Source organism: Gasterosteus aculeatus, chromosome 7 (assembly GCF_964276395.1).
Source record: "Gasterosteus aculeatus chromosome 7, fGasAcu3.hap1.1, whole genome shotgun sequence".
Lineage (NCBI taxonomy): Eukaryota > Metazoa > Chordata > Actinopteri > Perciformes > Gasterosteidae > Gasterosteus > Gasterosteus aculeatus.
The window spans coordinates 7,609,462-7,632,677 of NC_135694.1; the positions used below are offsets into that span (position 1 = coordinate 7,609,462).

General features: G+C 47.1%; 2 protein-coding genes across 4 annotated transcripts in view; one reads left to right on the forward strand and one right to left on the reverse strand.

Annotated features, from left to right (window-relative positions):
• The window catches only part of rpl34 (ribosomal protein L34), a 277,780-nt gene that overhangs the window by 160,761 nt on the left and 93,803 nt on the right, over positions 1-23,216 (forward strand). Inside the window, exon 1 of one of the 2 annotated variants that reach the window (XM_078106360.1) lies at positions 7,855-7,859. The exons of the other annotated variant lie outside the window; for it this stretch is intronic. The gene's annotated coding sequence lies outside the window, so the exon portion shown is untranslated. Of the gene's footprint in view, positions 1-7,854; positions 7,860-23,216 lie in introns of those variants that run through there. 2 annotated transcript variants of the gene reach the window in all.
• dhx15 (DEAH (Asp-Glu-Ala-His) box helicase 15) lies at positions 982-22,295 on the reverse strand. Of its 2 annotated transcripts, none has more exons than XM_040181528.2 (14): positions 22,081-22,295; positions 20,450-20,780; positions 19,103-19,296; positions 17,955-18,114; positions 16,804-17,022; positions 13,428-13,595; positions 8,428-8,514; positions 7,932-8,081; positions 7,347-7,455; positions 4,698-4,889; positions 3,667-3,789; positions 3,385-3,575; positions 2,426-2,595; positions 982-1,600 (listed from the first exon to the last, which is right to left on the reverse strand). In XM_040181528.2, exons 1-14 carry the CDS (start codon positions 22,083-22,085, stop codon positions 1,483-1,485), a joined length of 2,217 nt encoding a protein of 738 aa, XP_040037462.1. In that variant the 5' UTR covers positions 22,086-22,295; the 3' UTR covers positions 982-1,482. The 2 variants fall into 2 exon arrangements, with proteins under 2 accessions (XP_040037462.1, XP_040037461.2); XM_040181527.2 differs by having other exon boundaries at positions 21,920-22,269.

A 23,216-nucleotide genomic window follows, 5' to 3' on the forward strand; every position in this document is an offset into this window, starting at 1 on the left:
TAGCAAAAAATTTAGTTGTTTTTTTTAAAAGCACCGCACCTCCAAATTGTAATGCAACATTTATTTAATATTATATTATTATTATACCAAGTCTCCAATGCGGAGCTAAAATTCCTGGCCGGTGTCACAAGTTATTTTCTCGGACTATACAAAGGCCGCCTGCAGCCACATGGAGTGGCAAATTGCTTCAGACTGAAAAGAGCTATTACCTGTGGACATGCTCCTTTAAAGCAGGTTCCAGCTGCTAAGTGGAGCTGTCGGTAAAAAAAACAAACTATTAACTGGCAGCTGCCAAGTAGCAATAAACAGTCTTCAGGAGTAGTTCTGTAAGACCAGAATGTTTCTAAAGTGCTACCTCTCCTCAGCTCAGGGACTGCCCACCTCCTCCCCCTAAAAAAAGAAAAAACACCCTTCACAGGCCTCTCACGAGTCCGGTTAGTCGGACTCTTTGTGGAATTTACGCTCCGGCGCTCACAGGCAGCTCGCCTTGTTTATGTTGTTGACCCACGGAATGAGAGGTGAAAGCCTCCCAAGAAAGTCTGTCAGAGCTCATCCGACTTTCCTCTTTGCTAAGGACTTTGTGAAAGTTTGGAGTTGGACGCTACATTTAAAGTTCAACCCTGAGGCGCACTGAAGGAAAACTAGACACATATTCAAGTTGTCCATGGCCGTTATATTCCGGTGGTGTCCTCGGTTGCTTCTCCCAGACCGCAAGCGTTACCCAAAGACACAAAGCAGCGCGGCCGGGAACGGGCTTCGGCGCAGCGGGGAGTTCACCAGGACCTTCTTCCCAAACATTTGTAATGAACATCCCCCTCACTCCAACGGTTTCTGAAGCGATCAATATCCCAGTAGGAAGATTTACCGGAAACAAGCCGGATTTGGTCGGGGTTTGTGTGTGTCGGTGTGTGAGGGTTAAGTGAAAGGTTACAGAGGCACAGGGCACAGATTATGTGGTTATTTAAACACTGACATGGGGAATTTTTTTATTATTACAAAGTCATTTTTATTAAGCTGAATAGCGACAGGAAGTACGACCAAAGAGCCCCTCTTCGTAAATCCACGACAAGACCACAATCCATTATCCCCACATCATAACAGTATAAATTATATTCGATCAAAACGTGGGGTCGTTTCAGCAGTAGAAGCAGGAAAACAGCAAAGAATCCTGAGCTGGGACTTGAGAGTATGGATGTCCTTAAGCGGAACACTAAAAATGTACATGACACATCATGCTTTGAACAGAAATAATAATCACGTTCCCGACGACCGGCCATTCGCAGTCCACTTCTGGTGGTGCTTCACCCTCGGGGCTCCAGAGAAACGGCACGTGGCAGCCATCAAGGGGACACATTTCATCGGTCACGGTGGAATACGTCACAACAACGGCACAACGAAAATAGAATTCCAAATTGGGTTGTCGGTGGAATTAAAAAATAAGTTCTGGTTTTACTTTGTACGCACACGGAGGACGTCCCCCCGTTAGTACTGAGTGAATTCCTTCGATGAGAGTTTTGCGATGATGCGCTCCAACTGTCTCTTTGCTTCGCACTGGGGGAAGTTGCCCATCTCGTAGTACTGCGGGGCCACTTTCACCAGCCTGAGAGAAAGAGCGAGTAAACATTAGTCACAGAAAGAATTGTCTTCAGCGATGACTCGCGGGAGAACGCGATCCGTTGCAGATTCACACGCCGCCCGCCAAGCAAATGCTCATATTTGATACTTAATTGTCAAACGGTCACACAGGGGACACGTGTGTGCAAACAGGCGTACACCGGTGAGCCCTTTGTTTTTATTATTATTAGACCAAAGGTAAAACTCATAAAAAGTGTGTTGGCTCTGTACTGCGGGCACTCTACAAGCGAAACGTACCAGAGGACCGAACTTTCAGCTTTAATTAACTAATTAATAAACATTTGTTGACATATCGTCATCCCTCCCATTTATTGAAGATGGAACATTAATTCCAGAATGCTTTCGCTAATGCGTGTGAAAGAGGACGGAGGCCAGTCGGTGTGGATGCTGACGAGTCTCACGCTGTGCTGCCCATTAGGATATTTGTTGACCACACTGTGGAATTTTATCCAATTTTAGAAGATTAAAAGGGTTTTTTTTCTACAAAATGTCCTCCCCCAACATGCTTACTAGAGGTACGGATGCATTTCAAAAGAAAAATGATCTTTTAGAAGCTATTAAAATAATAACACATTCAATAAATACACATGGAGTGATAGTGTGCAGAAATCCAGGGCACAAATTACAAACAATTAAAACGACATTTGTTTTTAGTATTCCTTATTCATTTATCCGGGTCAAGCCAACAAAATCAAATAATGACAGTGAGTGCAAAATTAAAAGCGCTTCAACCACATTAAGCAATTGCATGTTCTATTTATTTTTGGTCACCTTTGCAGCAGAAACTTACCACTCTGGTTTGATGTCGGTGCACGTGCGGATGTAATTCTTGGTTGTGAGCACAAACTCGTTGTAGAGGACCCACTCGGGCTTGTGGTCCAGCACGGTGGAGGGGTGCAGCTGAACCACCTGGTTGTCTTTGGCGGTCAGGTAATGGCCGGTGCGTTCCAGGTGAGCGATCTGTCCGCACCACGGGGAGAGGAGAGCGTCAACAGATCCAAATCACAGAGAAATACTGCAGGTTAACTATGCACACACATCAAAATCGGGATTAGTCTGTTCAGATTTTTGATACAACAGCAAACTTGTTAGTAAGCGGGCGGTGAGTGATTTCCCTTCGTTGGAGCCGCGGTGGCTGTTGTGATTAGTCGAGGCAATCGCTCTTAATGAAGGCTGTTCCCAACAAAGACATGGTCTCACGCATGCCGCAAAAAGCTACAACATGAACCGCAAATTTGTCTCCAAGATAAAGGTTAATGTTGACAAACATTAAAATATTAACGCCATAATTCAACTTGACAGGTTGCTTGTTTTCAGGTGGCCCAGAAAATGGCATTTTGCAAAATGACATTTGTTTCCTTACACGAGGCGCAAATCGACTTGATTTCTGTTTGTGTGTTTAAAGCAGAGCAGCGGTGTGTGCGCCGAGTGTGTGTGTGTAGGGGTTTGTGTACACAACGGCTGCTATCCATTACAATTAACATCTTCTTAAAGACTTTTGTTAGTCGTAACTTTGACTTATTTTACAAATGATCAAGCTAAACGAGGGACAACTTTGCGTTAGAGTGCCGCTGCAGCCGGATGTAACGACTGCCTCTGCACAAACAGCAACAAATTGTATAGATCGAAGCCTGATGATGCATCGACAGAGACGGTAGAAGAAGACCGGTACGCTTAGCGAGTGGAAAACAGACACAGACTACTACGAGTACAACAACGCTTCGTGGGGGCCTCACGGCGGTGACCGACCTGCATGAAGAAGCCCGTGACCAGCGCCCGCCGGATGTTGGTGTAGTAGTCTCTGCTGTTGAACTCGGTGCTGCGCCGCGGCAGGCTGAAGCGGTCCATGATCCTGGACAGCTGCTGCCGAACGTTGTCTGCAGACATCAGCGAGCGGTAGTTGACAAAGTTCTCGTAGCACCACTGAGTGGAGTCGTGGTCTGCAGGGACGAGACGAGAGCGAGTTGGGGTGATGTGCCGAACCCTGGCCGCTGTGCGTTGTGCGTCTCCCCCCCCCGGCGCGCCACTCACTTTGCTTGAAGGCGTGGTAGACGTTGAGCAGCGTCATGTGGTCCCCGTCGATGTGGGCGAAGCGCATCTTGGACTCGTCGGCCACCTTCTTAGCCTCCGTGGGTCGGACGAAGCACTGTGGGACTAAACAAGGTTGGTATAGGCCCCAACACAGCCGCCCATAGGGATAAGTTAAGCCAATCCCACAGACAGGAACAAGGCCTCTGCTCAAGAGAGGCACAGAGCACGTGACAGTGTATTGCGATGGAACAGAAGATGCGGGTTCAGGGGGAGGCGTGGGGGTGGTCTGCCCTGGCGCACTACAGTGGGGCGGTAAACGAGCCGTGGCGACCCGGGTGACGGCCATTCTACGGAAGCTGTAGTGAAGCTGGAGAAACCGCTGGCCGAGGGGTCATGCAGAGGACTCGGGCTGTGCCGTCGACCCTCTGTGAGCTTCCTCTGGATTGCCTCCTGTAGAAACTGCTTAATTGTGGCTTTAATGGGCTATGCCTGTGTTTATTGAGCCTCGCGGTCACGTCCAAAGAGCTAGTTAAATCCATTTCCCCACTCTGAGAGACCCTCGCACTCCCTTCAAAGGCGTCAAGATTCATCTCAATGAGCAGCATTCTGCTTTGGCAAGCCTAAAGTGCAATTACTGCTGCAGCATGCTGGTGCTGCTCCAGCTACACCTATACATTTTGATAAGACATGTACCCTGCCCTCCGCGCAAGTTATAGCTGACGCCACTGACTTTGTCCCCCCCCCCACTTGCTTTATAGTGGGGTTCAATAGGTGGATTTATTTGGGGTAGTTTCATCTGTTGTTCATACAGTTAAAGTTGTTTCCAAGTGGAATTTGATGACGAGGGCAAATCGAAAAAACAAAACGACGGGGTCACAGAATGCAAATACATCAAAAAGGGACTTGGCAGAAGCCGCTCCGCGCACTTCCTCGAAGCTCACCGGCCATTTCTGCAGCGCGGCCCGCGAGCACAGCAAAGGGGAAAGAGTGGCAGCTCAGACCCCACACACTTAGCCAGCCCTGAGCATTACCTGACAACATGGCAGTGATCGAGAGGATCTCGTTTGAACAGTTGAATTCACAGCTGGCGATGACCATCTTGGCCAGCTGGGGGTCCAGAGGGAACTCCGCCATCATGGAGCCCAGCTCCGTCAGGTCGCCGTCGTCGTTGAGCGCCGCCAGGTAGTTCAGCAGCTCCAGGGCTCTCATCAGGGTCTCTGGGGCTGGTGCACAACACAATGAGAGAGGCGGGGCCATGAACGGAGATCTCTGGCCGCGGAAATATTAACTGATTTTATCGTCACGCCAAAATTTCGGAAGAAACCTTTTTCAAAATCATGCATGCCATGAGACTGTTGGTCAGATGGAATCAAGTCCCCTCGGGCTTGGATTATTATAATGGCCGGTTGATTGAGATGATGGCCAAATACATTTGGGTTTAGACTTCAGTTACACCGTGAGATTAATTTGACTATTATGGCATTTGACATATAGCAGTATAAGAGTTTTCATTTCGCTTTAATACCCGTTTTACATTTGGCTGGTCCAGTATTTAAACACACGTCTCATTTCCCGTTTGTGTCCTTAACATATTAAATATACAATTTTCAAACCTAAATTAAGCAGTTAAACATAAAAACACAATAATTGCAATTGATTTCTTTTGATCTGTCATGTACTGTTGGCTGTAATTGGAATCAGATATAATCTTGCTTGTTGGCTCCGTAAAGGGGAAGTGATTTGCAACCCGAGCAACCACATTTGACTTAACAGGAGAAAAGAAAAAGGTGACCAAACACCTGCTTTACTCAGGCCTTAAACAGATGTCAGATGTGAGTTGAGAAAAGACAGAGCGAGTAGAACGGTAGCTAATTGGTGGCAGGGGGGTCCATCACAATGAGAAGTTTCCACATGTTCGATGACCACAGCGTAGCGGCAGAGCTCATTTTTCTTCCTCCGCTCAGGCAATCCTAAAACAACTTATGCAATTACAGGGGAACTTTCTACTTAATGCTTCAACACAAAGGCTTCCGCTGTGTGGTAGAAAGATTTCTTCCTCCAGATGCAATTATTGACCTTTGGCTCCCGTGAGCTAAAGCCTAATGACCAGTTGCATGTTAACTGAAAATTAGCTTTGAGCGCCGGCTGCGCTGCTCGTTCACGTTCATTTCTCTCAAGTGCTTCCAAAAAATTCAATTTAAAACAGCAGGCAGGCATTTTCTTATGATTAAGAAATATTGATTTGGGGCATCAAAGGTACTTTTTTTTTTTTTTTTAAACACAAAGTGAGCGTAGGCCACATTTCGTACCACACCGATGGCTTGTGTTGTTGCCCCCCCCGTCCCCCGTCCCCCTCCAACCCCAACCACGGCAGTTTCGCCCTGAGCGGACGATCGCTCGCAACATCGAACTGAAAAGCACTAGCAGACTACACTCTCCCCCCCTCCCTCCCGTCGCCCTTTCGCCGCCCAACTACCCCCCCCTAAAGTTGGAGACCTAGGAAACACACACACACACACACGCTCATCAGAAAGTAAGTATTGACTCTCTACACACAAGCATCTGATATATTAACCAAGGGCCAAATCAATGTGATGAAAGGCTAAAGGTACATTAAACCACACTGGCTTTGAAAGGTGGTACTTTGGAAATGTCACGAGGCAAATGAATCCCAGCCAGACAAGTCTCTGTAAGTCCACTGATTCCTTTTGGATTTTCTATTTGGTTGGCTGGCTCGCGCCGTCGCTCCTGTGTTTAGGGAGCGGGCAGCCAGGTGGGCGAAGACAGAAAATAAACATTTTACAGACGTCATTTGTTGCACACAAACTGGCTCCGGCTTCCTGCGCGCTCGGGAGCTAGTTAGCAGAAACCTTCAGCCACGAGTGGATCAAATAAATTAAAGTTAATACTCCCCTTTCCCTTCACCCCCACAATTCCCAGTTTAGACTCAGAGCAGAGAAGACAGTCCCTGCGTATTGGCGCTTACTTCTGCTTTTTGTGAAAAGTGTGTGTGTGTGTGGGGGGGGGGGCAGTCCCGTTCTGCTGGAGGAATATAAAGGGAAGGCAATCGCCACGGTGATGGTGCGGCTATTGATGTAACCAATTTCACTCTCAAAATGCAGTTTGCCACGGTGGACGGGGAGAGATGGGTTTAATCTCAGAGGTGAGATGAAAACTATATTATGGTGAGAAAAGGGGAGGGAGGGGTGAGGACAGGGATGGGGAAAGGCGTGGTGGCCTCCGCGGGAGCACCCACTCCTGTTGGAGAACGCCATAACTGTCTGTTGTTTTTTTGGCTTATATGCACCACATTCATGCAACATTCACACAGTATTTGATATCTGCCAGAGCGCTTTTATCAGTGCTTTGTCTCCCCCCGAGCTCCCATGTGACACGGCCAACCCAGATTTCATACTGTACATGAAACAACCACAGTTCAACTAAATGAAGATTTTTACAGCCGTTTGTAGTCTCACTTTTGGATTCAGATGTCTGATCAAAATGAAGAGCGTGATGTTATTGGATGAGGAGCAACTGGTGTAAATTATTACATTACGTTAATGTTCTTCACATTCCTCATGTGGTCTTTCTATGGCCTTAAAGGTGTTATTTTCCAATTCAATGATGTCTACAGGTGTTTTACGTCCGCGAGAACCCTGTAAAAAATAAGTCACACTAACCTGGTGGGTCCATGAAGTCAAAGTGCACCAGGTCGTCGATACCCAGTTTCTTCAGCTGCAGCACCACAGAGCCCAGATTGGACCTCAGAATCTCTGGATATGTGTTGTCCTATGCCGGTTAAGAGGGGAGTAAGACAAAGCCGACGAATAACTTGTTATGAATTAATCTGTGTGCTTATTATCTCCTCATGCGTTGCTCATATGTCAACTTGAACAGAGCCCGGGAGTCTGGGGCATGTGAAGGGCTATTTAACTTGTTTGAAAAATTCCCTTTGCCACTCAGCGTGACGTGAAAGAATTAGCCCGTTAAAGTGGAGAGATAGGCCTCCGCAGGTTCATTTGTCACAAGGTGGCGGTTTCGTTCGCATATTTTATGAAGAAGGGTGGAGGCAGTGTGGTTCAGCCCTGAGCGCTTGGCTTCATAATTTCAGCCGAATTGGGAATCATGGATTCATGGAGTGCAAATATTGCAAAATGAGAGATATTTCCCAGCAAGGGGGGCCGCGGCGTTAGAGGAATACAAAGCGCCGAGAATCAAACGCCTCATAGAATTTCATTCGGTTTCAAGGCTGCGTTATTTCTTACCTGCATTTCGGTCTTGTAAGCTTTCTCGGTGTAAAGGCGGAAACACTTTCCCGGGCGTGTGCGTCCAGCGCGGCCGGCCCGCTGCTGGGCCGAGGCCTTGCTGATGGCCGTCACCAAAAGGGATTCCACTCGGATACGAGGATTATACACCTGAATGGAAAGAGGAGTAAAAACAAATAACAGATTTTACATGAGGTAAAAAAAAAAAAGAGAAAGCAAATAAGGGGCACACCAACACCCTTCATCTATTGCATAAATATAAAGCAGACACACTATCCACCACAATGCAACAGTACATGTAGAATCTCTGGCTACGACTCCGCTCCAGGCTGGTGAAATGTCAGAGGAATAAATAATTGGCTTCTCCATCCTCGCCGCTGTCAGGTGTGCACTGCCGTGTTATCTGGGGATTCTCCGGCAACAGGCGGAGATGATCGCAGGAGATAGGGGAGGGGGGAGGGGGTGGGTGGCTGGTGGGGAGGAGGGGAAAGCTAACCTTTTGCTTGGCAAATCCAGGATCAATTACAAACACCACGCCGTCAATGGTCAGCGACGTCTCCGCGATGTTGGTTGACACGACAACCTGTTGGAGATGAGAACGGACGGGTTAAGAAATGATTGCACCTCACGGGTGATTTGTTTAAAAAAAGAAAAATGTCATAGTGTCACAATGAAACATTTCATTTGGATCTGTTGAGTCACCTAAGCGCAAACCATCCATAAACCTTGGGGTGCAGGTGGAGAAGCCCCACCAAACGAGTAGCTGGATTCATGCTGACGCAAAAGGGTCAACAGAGACCCGTCGTAGATATGAAAACACTGACGGAGCAGCTTCTGATTTAGAGTTCAGCACTGATTTCCCCCGTCGACACCACAAACTTGTCCCTTGTTGGACTCACCGCGATCAGGCGGCATTGTGCTTTAATTATACGTATTCCCCACTTAAATATAGAGACTGCCCATCTAGTTATAGAGCTGGAGTCACAGACGTGTCGTTTTGGGTTTTTTAAACAGTACTTTGTCCAAATACATGCAATCCATGCGTTTCTTCTGCCGTTTCTCTTTCAGTGCGACACAGCAGCAGTTGTCGTGAGGGGAAAATTTACCACGGTGATTGCTTTGCTGAATGTGAGTCACCGGAAAAGGACAACAGAGTACTACAAAGTCATGGCGTGACTGGGTGGTAAGTCCTCCACGGGTTGTGTATGTTGACAGCTGTGGGCATATGCAAATGTTTCAAATTAAATAAAGATTTCACGCATTTCAAAGCCGGCCAACACATGCTTCTACCATCATGTTCAACTGAGAATTGTGTTAAGACCACAGGTGGTTTACTCTCATACCACAGTGGTAAAAGAGTAGAGGTGGACACATTAGAGCGGACGCACGTTGTTAAGTGTCCTTGTGCAGAAATGTAGGAAGAACCGGTGAAAAGGAGAACAAGACAAAGTGAGAAGACTGATCCGGCGCCATCACGCAGTCTCAGATCCTTCGCTATTACGATTATCCCCTTTATGCCTGTGGCTGTCAATGTGAGATGAGAAAACTCAGCGAAAAAAGGAGTCACATGACCTGTGGGTCTCTTGCTGTCATCATGTACACAGCGGGAGGCTGAAAGGAGGGAGACAGATCCGCAGTGGCTCTCACGCGAACCATAACCGCCGCCAGGGTGCGCTCCCCCTTACGTAACCTTTTTAAAGCAGATTGGACGGAGGAAACCTTTGCAAAATCGTGTCGTCGCTGGAGACCGTGGCGGTCGGATCACAGCCCACTCTACCGGCAACTGCCACTCCACTCTCAGCGCTCGATACGCCAGTGAGTGTTTGGGAGAAATGCCACACCGCACGTTAATATCCGTCCCTCCGCTGACCTGCTCCACATCTTCTCCAGAAAGGGTACCGGCTGTGAGCGGGCTTTGTTGGCACGATCCCGCCTACTTTCTCGTCCCGGCGATGAAGCGGCGAGCAGAAAAAAACCCAAACACTCCTCTGTTGTCGGTGCCAATGCTGGTCCACAGAACCAATTTTGCACACACTTGACACACTTCCTTTGTAGCCGTGCCTCTTCAGCCGTCGTCATGCTGCGAGCCTTACAGACCTTTTAAATCCCACCTTTTAAGTGAGGATTTCCCTTGAGCCCGAGTATGCCTGAGTGTTTCGGCATTAATGCCAGGAAGGGCCTTTTCCCACTCATTCAGACGCTGACCTTGGGTAATTCACCTGACAAAAGGCACATTCCCCTTAGTATTCAAGCGGAGGAATGGAGAGACGGAAATACACAACTTTTGCTCGGCAGCGCCACACAAGTGGAACGGTCTCCCCGACCACCTGAGGGCAGTACGGTCACTGGATTCCTTTAAAACTGGCCTGAAAACCTTTTCATTCAAGTTTCTTTTTTCTTCCCCTATGTTTTTACTTTATTTTTAACTATGTTTTGCCATCTCTGTCGCACTCTGAGATCTGCTGATAAAGAGTGCGTTATAAATCAAATGTATTATTATTAACTGCATGAAGCTCATCAGAGCTTGTTTGTGTATTTTTTGGATGAATGGCCGTTCAGATTGGATCGACATGCAGACAAACACGAGTTGCTTAATTTTGAGACAACAGAAAATAATATGGGCTGTAAATAAACACAGCAGTAGCTGCAGCTGAGCAGTAACGCATCGAAACCAACTACTTGTTCAAAGACGCACATGTAGCCCATCTTCACAGCACAAACGTACCCTTTATCCTGCCCCCCCGCCCCCCCACACTGTGCTTAAGGGACGTGTTCCTGAAACATCATTTTAAATAACTAAATCAAAGTATTTTAGAAGTTGCCGGCAGTGCTGACAATCAGTATTACTTAGGCTGACGTGGCGTCACATCGCAGCAAAGAAGACTACAAAAGCAAAGATGATAACTATCCAGATCAAGCAGGACAGCCAACAATACAACCAACATGATAGGAAATGCATGCATGACTGTGCGCGCAGTGAATTAAACAGGAACAACTATGACGTAGTTTGACAAGCTGAAAAACAGCGTCGTCGGTGCCACAACGGCTTAATTCAACCTCCAACCGAACAGCACGAGCAAAAAGGGACTTGGTCGGTCCTGCTTCTGCCTTTCAAATAGCATATATCTAAAACATCCCAGGTTTTATAAAATACAATGAAAACTCGAGTACCAAAGACTCAAACGGTTGCTAAAAAGATTAGTTTATATGAAGCTTCAGGGAACGGGTTCAGTCCCTGCAGTGGAGGGGAAAAAAGGCCCACAGTGCCCAATAGATACAGAGGAATTACATCTTCACAAAACCTATTAGCCACACTGTGGCAGACTGAAATTAAAGTGGCTGTCCAAAAAAAAAAAAAGTGTCTCATGACAGACACTATATGCCAGCGACTAAACGTCCCAGCAAGGAAGGAGAGGCCCGGAGCGCCTCGAGGTCCGCTTTACAAATGGACGAGGTGAGGCTGCCGCTGTCTCGCGCTGAGACACAGCCAGTCCTCCGGCAGATGCCGCACATGACAACCTCTCACATTTCATGATCACACGAGTGGCCTCATTGACTGCATTGATTCTGAAGGATTATCCGGGCCGGGGCCATTACAGGGAACGCGGGCCGGCTCCTTCCAGTCTGTTGCTGCGCTGGATAATCCCGGCTTCTTCATCAGTAATATCATTAGAGCATCATCTCTGCATGTTATTTCTGGGTTATTACCTTGCAGGAGAGCAAGTGCTACAGCTAACACGGCCCATCTTTCACAGCCCCGGCTGGGGGATACGCAGCCCTATTGACAAATAAAGCCTCCCCCCCCTCGACTGGGGAAAAGGAGCGCGTGCCTCAAGCAGCATCCACGCGCCGCACAGCCGGAGCTCATCGAAGCCGAGACGTGGTTGGATCACGGGTGACATTTAAAGGGGAATATCCCCAAACGTGACGATGTTAAAAAACAAAACCAAACACTCAGCGCGGTGCATTTGTTGTAGGGCAATCTTTCAGGCGCTCAAAAGCAAAGTGAGATTATAGTCTTTGTAATTAGTCTATTGCTGCCGTGGCTCCAAATGATTAAACTGTTCGAAAAAGAAGATCAGTGGCTTTCCTGGAGAAATGGAGCAATGACGAACAAGTGCTTTATGTTAATTGAAGGGTGCCTAATGCAGCCGTTAGCATGCGTAGAGGCAGCTGGCGCAACCCTTAATTCTTTTTCACTACTTCCTCTTGGGGTGGCTCGGGACGACATCTCTGCATTTTTGAATTGATGATCTCGCGCGGAGGGGGGGGTGAGGGCCATCGAGTGTGCTGTTCAGAGGCTGAAGTGAAGCTTAAGTGGCGGCTGGTTCAGAGGTGACACTGAATTCACTTTATTTCCTGAATTAACTTCACCCGGAGGAACCTGGGGGGGGGGGGGGGGGGTTGCTGCAAGATGTTCACCGAGAGGAAGAACCACAGTTTTTACAGCAAATCTGTTAACGGTAAAGAAAAAAGATAACTTTTCGATCAGATTGATAGTAAACTCACAGCGCCTGCAGGTACAAACGCAACCATGGCCCAATCTCCGTATCATGCTTTGAATTCTTGGTATCACCGGGTGATACCAAGAATTCAAAGCATCTAAAGCCCCACAATACATCATTCATGCAGAAAGCTGGAGGAGAGGAATCCGGGATGACTGAAATGTTCGAGGGGAAACTCAAAAACACACTATTTTATAATGTTTAAAAAAATATGTATAAAAAATGTGATCCCTAAATCATTATTTATCCATTTCATCCACGTTGAACCGAGCGTTTCAACAGCATTGTGACATGTTTAACTTTGAAAGCCCATGAATACACTTCTAATTAAGAAGGGTTAGAGCAATGAGTCATTCGTCAACACCTTCCACATCACATGCCAGTGTTTGTTTGTTTGTTTGAATGTTGTGCTCTCATTCACTGGCAGCGGCAATGTTCTGCCATTCCGTCAGATCCCGAGCCAACAGCGTGGCAGCACAGGTACTGCTGCTGCCGGTGACGAGCCCATCTGAATCGAAACCGTCACGCAAAAAACGGAATTGCCTGGTGTCTGTATCAATGAGGGGCCGTCCACTCCCCTGGGACTGAGTGATGAGGAAAGAGCGGCTCAAGAGGAGTGCACTTCACGCCGTCTCGGACGTCAGAGGTGGACGGCCTCCTCTCTCTGAGCCTCCGCAAACGTAGCGGAAAGATAAAAGTGACTGAATGCAGTGGTTTCCACAGGCTCAGAGGGCGTGAGTAATACCCCGGTTATAATTTAGAGCAGAGAATTGCATGCTGACAAAAGCAGCATATGTTGTGTGAGTCAGTTCTGCGCTAAAGCTGAGGTAGGAAGGGGGCGGGGTTTCTACCTTCCAGCTCTCTTCCACTACCCTCCTTATCCCCCATCTGGCCTTTTTTTTCCTACACCAAACCCACTCATCTCCTCTCAAAACTCCCCTCTTCAACTCCTCTCCCTCCAGGCATTTTTACAGCAACAAGGCAGTTATACCTTCCTTCCGATGGCCCCACTTGGTTTGTTGGGTGGGGGCGGCTCGAAGATCCTCTGCTGCTGCTGCGGCGGCAGCGTGGAGTACAGCGGGATGATCTTTATATCGCCGACTTCAGGGCCCAGATCGTCGACCTCCCTCTTGATCCGCTTGCAGGCTTCATCAATTTCCTGAAAGACGCAAGAGCGACAATTAATCCAGGAAAGTCAAACAGCTTCTGAACGACACCTGGCTGAACAATGGCGGTGAATCCGGGGTGATAGAGGAGCGCTTGTGGGGGGGGGGGCTGGGGGAACCGTGGTTCCTTGCTACAGCGCATTTGTTCTAACAATCACTCCATCTGACGGAGGAAATTAAACCTGGACTGCAGCGTGCTTTCCCCGAGCTCCCCGTGGCTCTGTTGTCAAATGCAGCAATCATGGAAAACATGGAGGGCGCACGTGCACACACACGCGCACGTGCACACACACACACACACACACACACACGTGCACACACACACACACACAGCCAAGCAGACTCAAACGGGGTTCATTATTCCACAGTGCAGCATCGTTGAGGGGGATGCGAGATGAGACTGCAGCACTGATGCATAACCAGCGGCAAATCATTGCCGATCAGTTTAGCGAAGCCGAACGTTCTAGAGCCGGTGGGATGGCAAGACAGCAGACCTGAGAATAAGAAGGCACGAGAGTGAGCACGGGGCTTAGAGCCCTTTCTCTGCAGGCCCGTTGGAATACACCATTAAATGCTCTGAAATATGGCTACACATTCCACAGGCACCCCTTGCTTGGGACTCAGTGACTCATAGGCACTTGCATTTGTCACCTGCGATCACACGTACACAATTCTTTTTATCGATACACTTGAAGTGGTTTCTGGTGCGGCCTAACACAAACACACCGCAGCTTTTCATGTCCCTGCTGTTAAGAACCATTTCTTTTGTTTTGCTAACAACAATCATTTAAGCGCCATGCAGGAGCGGTTGCCGTGTGTGTCACGCTACACCCTATACGGTTGCACCACCTGCAGGCCCCTGGGAGCAATGCAGCAGTTCCTCCGTCGGAGGAGACGCTGAACAAGAAGCGGATGTATTATCCCAACGCTTAAAGATGGACAAGGGGGCCTATTATCTAGCTGGCTCACAAATCAACCCACAAAACACTTTGTGAAAGACGTTTCTTTGGGTTTTCCCTCTCTGACAGCACGCTGTGCTGAAATCTGCTGAAGCATGACTGAAGCGGACATCATTTGTACTGCTGTGGGAAGCCAGTAACCCTTGCCTTGACATGAGAGAGCGCCTTCCTGTTTTCCTTCTGGACCGCAAGTGTGTTATTAGCCCCTGCTGTCCCCTTGTTCGTCGCATTAAGTCGAACCCTGCTGATGGCCATGTACCCTTTTAATCAACACACTGACAAGTGGAAAGCAGTAAATCCGAATGGATTGGTAAAATTAGCCTGGGTATTAATAGCCCATCAAGCCTCCGGATGCAGCAGCTGCTATAGAGAGAGAGAGAGAGAAAAAGGGGGGGGGACCTCTTTGCCAAAGCGCTGGAAGCAAGCTGGCTGTCTGTCCCTTAGGGACATCAAGAGAGCGTGTGTGTGTGTGTGTGTGTGGACACACACACACACACGGGGCATTTGGCCAGTGTCGGGAACCTGGCCACAAGCTCTCCCTGCGACCCCGGAAGCCACAATCTACAGCCAAGCTAATAACCAACACGTTTAGGCACTCCTCTCGACTATCAAACACCCCTCTCCCCTTCTCCTCCCCCCCCCTCTCCCAATCCCCATGTTTTGATGTTCGCCGCTGAGGGGGAAGCTTAACCATTACGACTTATCTTTGCTCAACAGCTGTGATAAGTTTCAACTTTCTTGTTTGGGGTTTCGGTGCTTCGGTTGCATTTGTTTGCGGGTGTGAAACATCCCGCATAAAAACAGTGGAGGGGAGAGGGGGGAGCGGTGTCCCGCGCAAGTTTTTTTTTGCTTTCGTCCGTTATAAATTAAACACCCCGATAAAAAGAGGCCCCGGCTTTGCCTCCCAATCATTAGTCAACATCAAAGTTGCTGGGAGACGGAAGAGGTTAAGAAGTGCTGGAGGGAGCGAGCTGCAGCACCCTTTGAACACCCCTCTCTGCCAGACCTACCACACATTAACTTCTTTAACCCAATTAGGAGGGGGGGTGGGGTGATGATAATGAACTCAACGTGGGAGTGCTGTGTAATGCCGTAGCTGAGCACAGTGTGCGGAGTGGGAATATAAATCAACAAATTACATTTAACTGCACGAGGAATGTTCAACACATCGCTGGCAAATATCCCCAGACCTTTTCTACGCATTCGGAGGAGTGACCATCAGCATCCGTAGCCCCGCGAGCAGCTGGGATACCACTAAATCTGAAATCAATTACCAGCCCTTGAAGGAGACCACTTCAAACAGCGTGGCCCCCGGTGACTTCTCAACCTTCGTAACAAGCCGCGCATTGATTCTGCGTTGGCAAATGGAAACGGACGCAGGTGTCCTGCAACGGTGGAGCTGACGTCGAGTGAGATTTAATTACTGCTAATAAACAACGTGTCACGAGATGTGTGTGAAAATCAACTAAAGGAGAGTTTTGCACAGATTTAAAAATAACAAAAAGCATCAACGCTTAAATCCAAAATGTCATATTAAACTCCACAGCAATTTGTGCTGTATTCACACTACGTTCTCTCTACAACCACGAGTAACCACATGGTCTGCAACACCGAGTGCTGAGAGAATAATCACAGCAGCACAGGCTCTGACAGGCTTCTCTTGTCCAGTGATCAGGACATTGAGACATTTGTTGGTCCTTTCCTCTGCGTGTGTGAGCTCACCCTGCTGTGACCCAATTCATCATTTTAGGCATAAACCCCGCCCTCTATCACACATCAGTGGATAACATTTGCAGGGAGGTAAAAAAATAATAATAAATGTCTTAATTTCAGAAATTTGTGGGAAGGGCAGAATGTGGGTCATTCCTAGTTTTCTTTCTTTCTTTTTTCCCCCTCCACTGTGCAAACCCTGGGTTCCCAAGCAGGCGCACCCTTGTGCATTAACATCTATCAAACGGAGGATTAATAATATCCTGTGCTGAGGCTGCACAAGTGGGCTCATGACACCGTTTATGTGAGTAACTCAGGTTTGTAATTAGATGAATATACAAACACTTAGCTTTGTAAATGAATAACATCTTTGCACAAGTTTATAGCCATGTTGTTCGGACAAACAGACACAAAAAAAACAACAACTAAGGTTTGGAATCTGAATCCGCCACTCTGACGAATCATCTTTTGCATCAACACGCGCAAACCCACCAAAGAAACTAAATCTAATTTAAGACCTCTGGAGTCGTACCTCTTGTCCGGTGAGGAAGAGGAGAACATCCCCTTCATCCACCTCACACATGTGGATCTGGATCACCGTGCGGATGGCTGCCTCCAGGTAGTCCCGCTCGGGCTCGGGCGTGTAGAAGATCTCGACGGGATGCGTGCGTCCGGGGATGGTCAGCAGTGGGCAGCTGTCAAAGTACACCTGGAACTTGCCGGCGTCGAGCGTGGCACTCATCACAATCACCTGGAAGGACAAGGACACGGGGAAGAGAGAGAGGGAGGTCTGTGAGGGGACAAATCTATTCACCAAAGTGATGAGGGCAAAGATAAAACTAAAAAGTAACGACAGCCGGGTGTAAATGTGGCGATTATGGGCGGGAGCACTCAGGTGTAGAATGAGTTCAAGTTTATATGGGTAGATGATAATTAAGGATAAGGACACACTCTAAGCGAATAAGGGCGCAACCACTTGCAAAAGAGATGAGCGAAAGCAAAAAGCTACACGGGGGTGAATAATGCCTGGAATCGGGATTCAGGGTGAGGGCGCTGGCACGGACCCAAGACGGTGTCTGCGGAACTTGGCATTACAGCGAGTCACTGACCTACACAGAGCTATGAGCATTGATAGTCCATGTTCCTGATGTTGGGTACACAATGTTCCCTCCAGAGCCACAAGATAGAGCGCATTAGGATTCTGATGGGAAGCGGCTCTCCCGTTTTCAATCTCAAACATTTTCCAGGGCCAGTGTCTCGGCATTCCGCTTTACGCTCCGCGAGACATCATAATTGCACTTAATCAAGGCAAATTAAACTTTCAAATTTGGAAGGGGATAGGGATGAGGGAGATGGAGGGGTGTGGGTGGATGATCATTCCCAATAACCTAGACCTCATTTAACAGTCGGCGAACAACAATCTAACCTTCGATTACACACTGACAAACAACCCATCATTATCCATCTGCTTTATGAGAGGGATGTCTGGCAAAGTCTGCCTATAAAACTTCCGCCTGGCTGTTTGCTCCCATCCACACCAACACACTACAGTCAGGGAATTTACATAAATAGCTGCAATAATATTTGGAGAAGCGTTTCACCTTTAAAAAACGAATCCAACCTGCTATCCATGGATTAAAATACCGACATATCGTGGAAATAGAAACGCATGTTTGGGTTTACCTTGAGATCAGCCCTCTGGCGGACCACCTCCTTGAGGACTCCCATGAGGATATCTGTGGCTAACGTGCGTTCATGAGCCTCGTCCAGGATGATGACACCGTAGCGCTCCAGCAGAGGATCATTCATGGCCTCCCGCAGCAACATTCCATCCGTCATGTACCTGGTCAATGTAAAGACGTGCAGGCTTCATCAGGGCAAACAACAGCTGGAGAAATGTACAACATTTCAGACTGTTGTAGTCATAATGTAAACAAAAAAGGATGGTGAAAGTATAAAAATCAAAAGGGATCCCAGAAAATTCAAACCTGTCCTTTAAAGCAAGTGTACTGTGATTAAGGTAATGGCGGTTCAGAAAGTATGCCATTGCAGTATTCAGCCCCCCCCCCCCCCCCCCCCGTCATGAGCGTATGGAATAATTGTACATTTTTGCATGTACGAAGCTTCTGTTATGCAAATAGGCTACAACGATGTACTCCAGCTAGTACAGCTAACAGCTAGCATCACCCTCTGCCCCTCAGAAGGCCCTGGAGTGGGTTGGTACTCTCAGAAAGTACATCAACATTCAGGTGGAGTTTGCTGCCATGGCAATCACCGTTTGCTCAGATGGCATTACCTCCGTACGGCTTCATTCATAAAACAAGAAATTAATCAAGTATCAATTCGGGACCAGAGTATGCCGTAGTGGTATGCATGTAGAAAGCATTTTTTGTGTTGGATGACATAAAAAAAGTTGGGCTTTGTTGTCGGCTTCCAGAAAAGAGACTGAAAAGAGGTTGTAAAAGAGAGAAAGTGCCGTGAATAAGAGAAAAAAATGACTTTAAAATATTTGAGCCTTTCAGACACTTACATTCTAAAGTACAAATCAATAACCATCAAACACTCAACTGAGGATACACTGTGGAGACATTCTTAATTTCATTTCCATTGGGTTTCTTTGCATTTCATTTATTACATACCAAATACATCAGTAAATAGTGTGCATACTAGTATTGAGGCAAAACCAAGCTATTTCAAGTATTTAGTCTGTTGTAGGAACCTTTGGGATCATTGAAAAGTAGTCCCGGGACTAAAATAACCACCGACTTCCTTTGTCATTGGTTGCTAAAAACATAAGACACGAGGGGAATATTTCTCACCGGCCTACTTACTTGAGTACGGTCTTTGCCGAGCTGCAGTCCTCAAACCTGATGGAGTAGCCCACCTCTTGGCCCAGCATGACATCCATCTCATCAGCGACCCTCTGGGCGACGCTCATGGCCGCCACCCTCCTGGGCTGGGTGCAGGCCACCGCTCTTTTTGTTCCCGGCATCGACCGCACCATGTCGCCGCACCACTGAGGGATCTGGAAAACAGCACACAGGCCAAGAGACGTTGTGTGTATATATATATATATATATATATATATATATATATATATATATTTTTTTTTTTAAAAAGACATTGCAATTCTCTGACTGAAAACGCAGACAGGGAGATGAACGCAGGGCAAATGATGTGAGGGGATGAAAATCATCAATGGGTGTACGAGTCTTCAACAGCACTACTAGCAGGTTTACTATGTCCTGAGAACTCTCCTGGCAATATTTACATACTCATTTTTGCTTTAAGTTTAAAAACAGAATCAGATAACTTAGGAGAGTTTCTCAATTCCACTTAATTAAGCTTAGGATTCAGATGACTGATTTAAATCATAGCCGTCTTTGAATTGCCATCTGATCAGAAAAATATGCAGACGAGAGGATTTTGGAAGGGATACACATTTCAAGAAAAGTGCAAGATGTTAACCATTAGGAGTTAATGCAGTATTATATATTTGTTTCAACACGGTTTCCCTGACAACTTCATGAAACACTAGACCGTCTTTCTAAAAAGAACTCCCATTATCAAACTTCAACGCATCATTATCAAATGCATCGATGATTTTTGTTATTTTTGTTTTATGACCACATAATCCTAAAAGATCCATAAATGTAGCTCCTACCTTAGTGAGCATGTTCTGCATGTATTTAGCGGTGACGGCAAACTAAGCATTCTGTGAAGGTCTGTTCAAAAAGTCGCGATGAACTTGTGGAATATAAATTACTTCTTGCATCAGAGGCAAAAGGCACCAACAAGATTACACCAAATTATTTAGGAAGTGGTTGGAAGATGGTTTGTTTGCCCCTCGGGAGACTGCTCAGGCTCAACCAGTGATTTGCTCTAATCTTCTCACTTTCAAATTAAAATAAATGAAAAAACAGTAACAACTTGAAATGAACTTAACAAGACACTGCGAATCAGCTCCACAGAGGAATTGTTTAAAATTCATCATCTGTTCTTGCACCCTCTCTGTCTTAATGCTACTATTAAACCAATTATACAACTGGATTTCAATTTCATCTGCCGCATTCAAGTTAATGTATCATTATAGACTTTTTTTAATGGGGCAAAATGACAACACAAAGGCCCCTTTATATGCTGGATTTGCACAAAACGCAAAACATTCTGCATTGTACCTGTGTGGTTTTTCCAGAGCCCGTCTCCCCCACCAGCACAAAGGACTGGTTACGCATCAGGATTTCTGTGAAGCGCTCCCTGTACTCCCAGACAGGCAGCTGCAGACGCTTCTTCAGGATTTCATAGTAGCGCGGCGTGTGGGGCAGGTTGGTGAAGGGGTTGATCTTCTGCTGAAAGGGGGTTGGTTTCACGAAGACTCCGCTGCCTGCAGCCGGGTTGGTGGGAACCCCGGCCGACTTCGCATCTCTGTCCCTGTCCCAGTCCCGGTCCCGAGCTCGGTCGCGGTCCCTGTCCCTCGACCGTTCATCGCAGTCTCTGTCCCTGTCGCGCCTGTGAGACAAAGATGCCCAAAGTTAAGATTTTGTTCGTCTCAATGCATGTACACATCCCTGCATACATTTTAAACAATGTTGCCCTAGAAATGGAAAAATGATGAAACCACACATGCAATTCACAGCATATAATAGACAGTTCACATGTATTAGTCAAAAAGTCAAGCTTGTTTTGTGAACCTGAATGGCAAGGTGACTGCACATTATTCTTCATCGTTGCAGAAAGCATGCAGGGGTCATGAATAAACTGCACGATCCACAACTTTGTTCTGCTCATGCAAGAAGAGGCGTTTAATGGAGTCATAAAATATGTACGCCTCTCTGCCCTTCGCGTCCTTGACGATGGGGAAAAAGCATGCACATCGAATGATGCGAGGCTATATTGGTTGGAGATGAATATGACTGAATGCATCTTTCAACCGATGCGTGCAATCCTCTTTGGGGACATCTGTAATTTGCTTGTCGTTCAGCGTCAACGCGATGTCAGTTCCAGAGGCAGTGACCGTGAGAGTACTCTCGATGACTTTGACAACTGACAAGCAGGGACGCATCAACGTGGGTCCTCCAAGTCATACAGGCCCAGCAGACCTTTACTATCCAAACAGAGCTAGGCATCGCAGCTAGTGTCGATCGACTTGGGGCTGTAATTTGAGACGTCGTAGTGCACTTTCCCCGGGCAACCCACTTCCGCCATGCGGCTAACGCTAGCCTGGCTGGAGGGGGATTTCCCACAACATATTGTAAACACAACTTGCCATAACATCAACTAATGCACTGTGACATAATGACTTATGCTCGTGAAACGCGTGTCCCTTTTATTGAAGACGCGGCGCCTAAAACTAGCAGCGGTTAGCATGTAGCCACGTGTAATTTAGATCAGAGCAGGCGGGCAGTTAGCTAGCTAGCTTAGCTAACGTTACTTTGCTTAGACCATTGAGCGACGGCACCGTCCAGCCTCACAACCTAACGCAAATGGCTGGTGATCAATAAAACAACAATAATAATATCTACCGCGGCTGGTGCTAACTAGCAAGCTAAGCTCGCCACGGGGTTAGCATTAGCGCGGCTAGCTAGAAACAAGACAACAAAAGCGAGGGCAGAAATGGCCGGACGTCTCTTTCGGTAACGCTAACGTACCCCTCGGAAGCTCTCTTTTTGCCGGTCGAATTATCGTCACCCAAATCTAAACGGTGTCTCTTGAACATCCTGCCACCGGTACCAATCCGGGCACCGCGCTAATATTTCCTTGCAGATTTCCCCTCCTAAACACCAGCAAAATGGCGACCGGAAGCTCTTACCTCATCCTTATCCTTATCCTTGGCGAAACGACACGAAAGCGGTGCTCTGCTGCCGCAGGACCCGCGACAGCGTTGCAAAGTAGAACGGGGTGCTGGCGTTAGTGAGCCCGGCACATGAGCCTGCAGAGGCGATGCGGTGTTTCGGGGATGCGGGACGGGAGGAGGAGGGAAGGAGGGGAGTGTGCGGGGGGGGGGCTACGGGGGGTGGGAGGTCTGCTGCCTCTCGGTCGGGAGGATGATGTGCCCGCCAAACAAAAGTGGAGAGTGCACCCGCAAAATAAACAAAAAGAGGGTTCATTTGCTATATTCATATAGCAAACACTGACTCCTAAGAACATGCAAAGCAGATAAATACACACAGTTCTATTTGGAATAAATGTGCCTCCTTCCCCATCCTAATGTCCTTTCATTGTCGGGCAGTACTGGTACCCACATGAATGGGAACAGGTGCTTTTCTTGTTTTATCAGGACTGCTACGAGTTTTGTTACTTCTCAGATCTGACAAAGAGCTAGAAATCCGTCTTTCAACCTCGACAATTATAGAGTGATGAATAATCTGTCACCGGAAGACAATCGTTGTCGTTGACACAGGTAATTACACAGCCTAGACATTGCTAACAAGCTGCATAATGGCAAATGGCTCATTGCTTATGGTTGGGGGATTGATGGGGATGGTTGAGGAGAAGTCAACTTTTCAACTAAGTCATAATTCTATAATATGCAAGGATAATTCAAAACACAATTTTGCCGGTACTTCTCTGTCTGTCTCGCTTTCACAGGCTATTAAATTGCAGTCCAAACGTTGTATGAATAGCTCTGGCAAACACAGCTGCAGAGCTGGCCGTATTAGATTATGGACATTACTAACGCTGGGGACTAATCATTTGGAACATTGCTGCATTAACTTAGACTGCAACCCACAGCTTTGAAGAACTGAACATAAAATAGATTTAAAGACGATAATAAGTTAGAAAAGCTCAGTTTTAAAGCAGGAATGTATTGATTTCTTTTCTTTGTTTATCCTGGTCAGGATCCCAGTCAGTTTTAATCATACTCAGTAATTGACAACCTTATCCTTACTAATATTTGTTTTTCTTCATTTATTCTGTTTATATTACGGCTGTAACATTTCATTC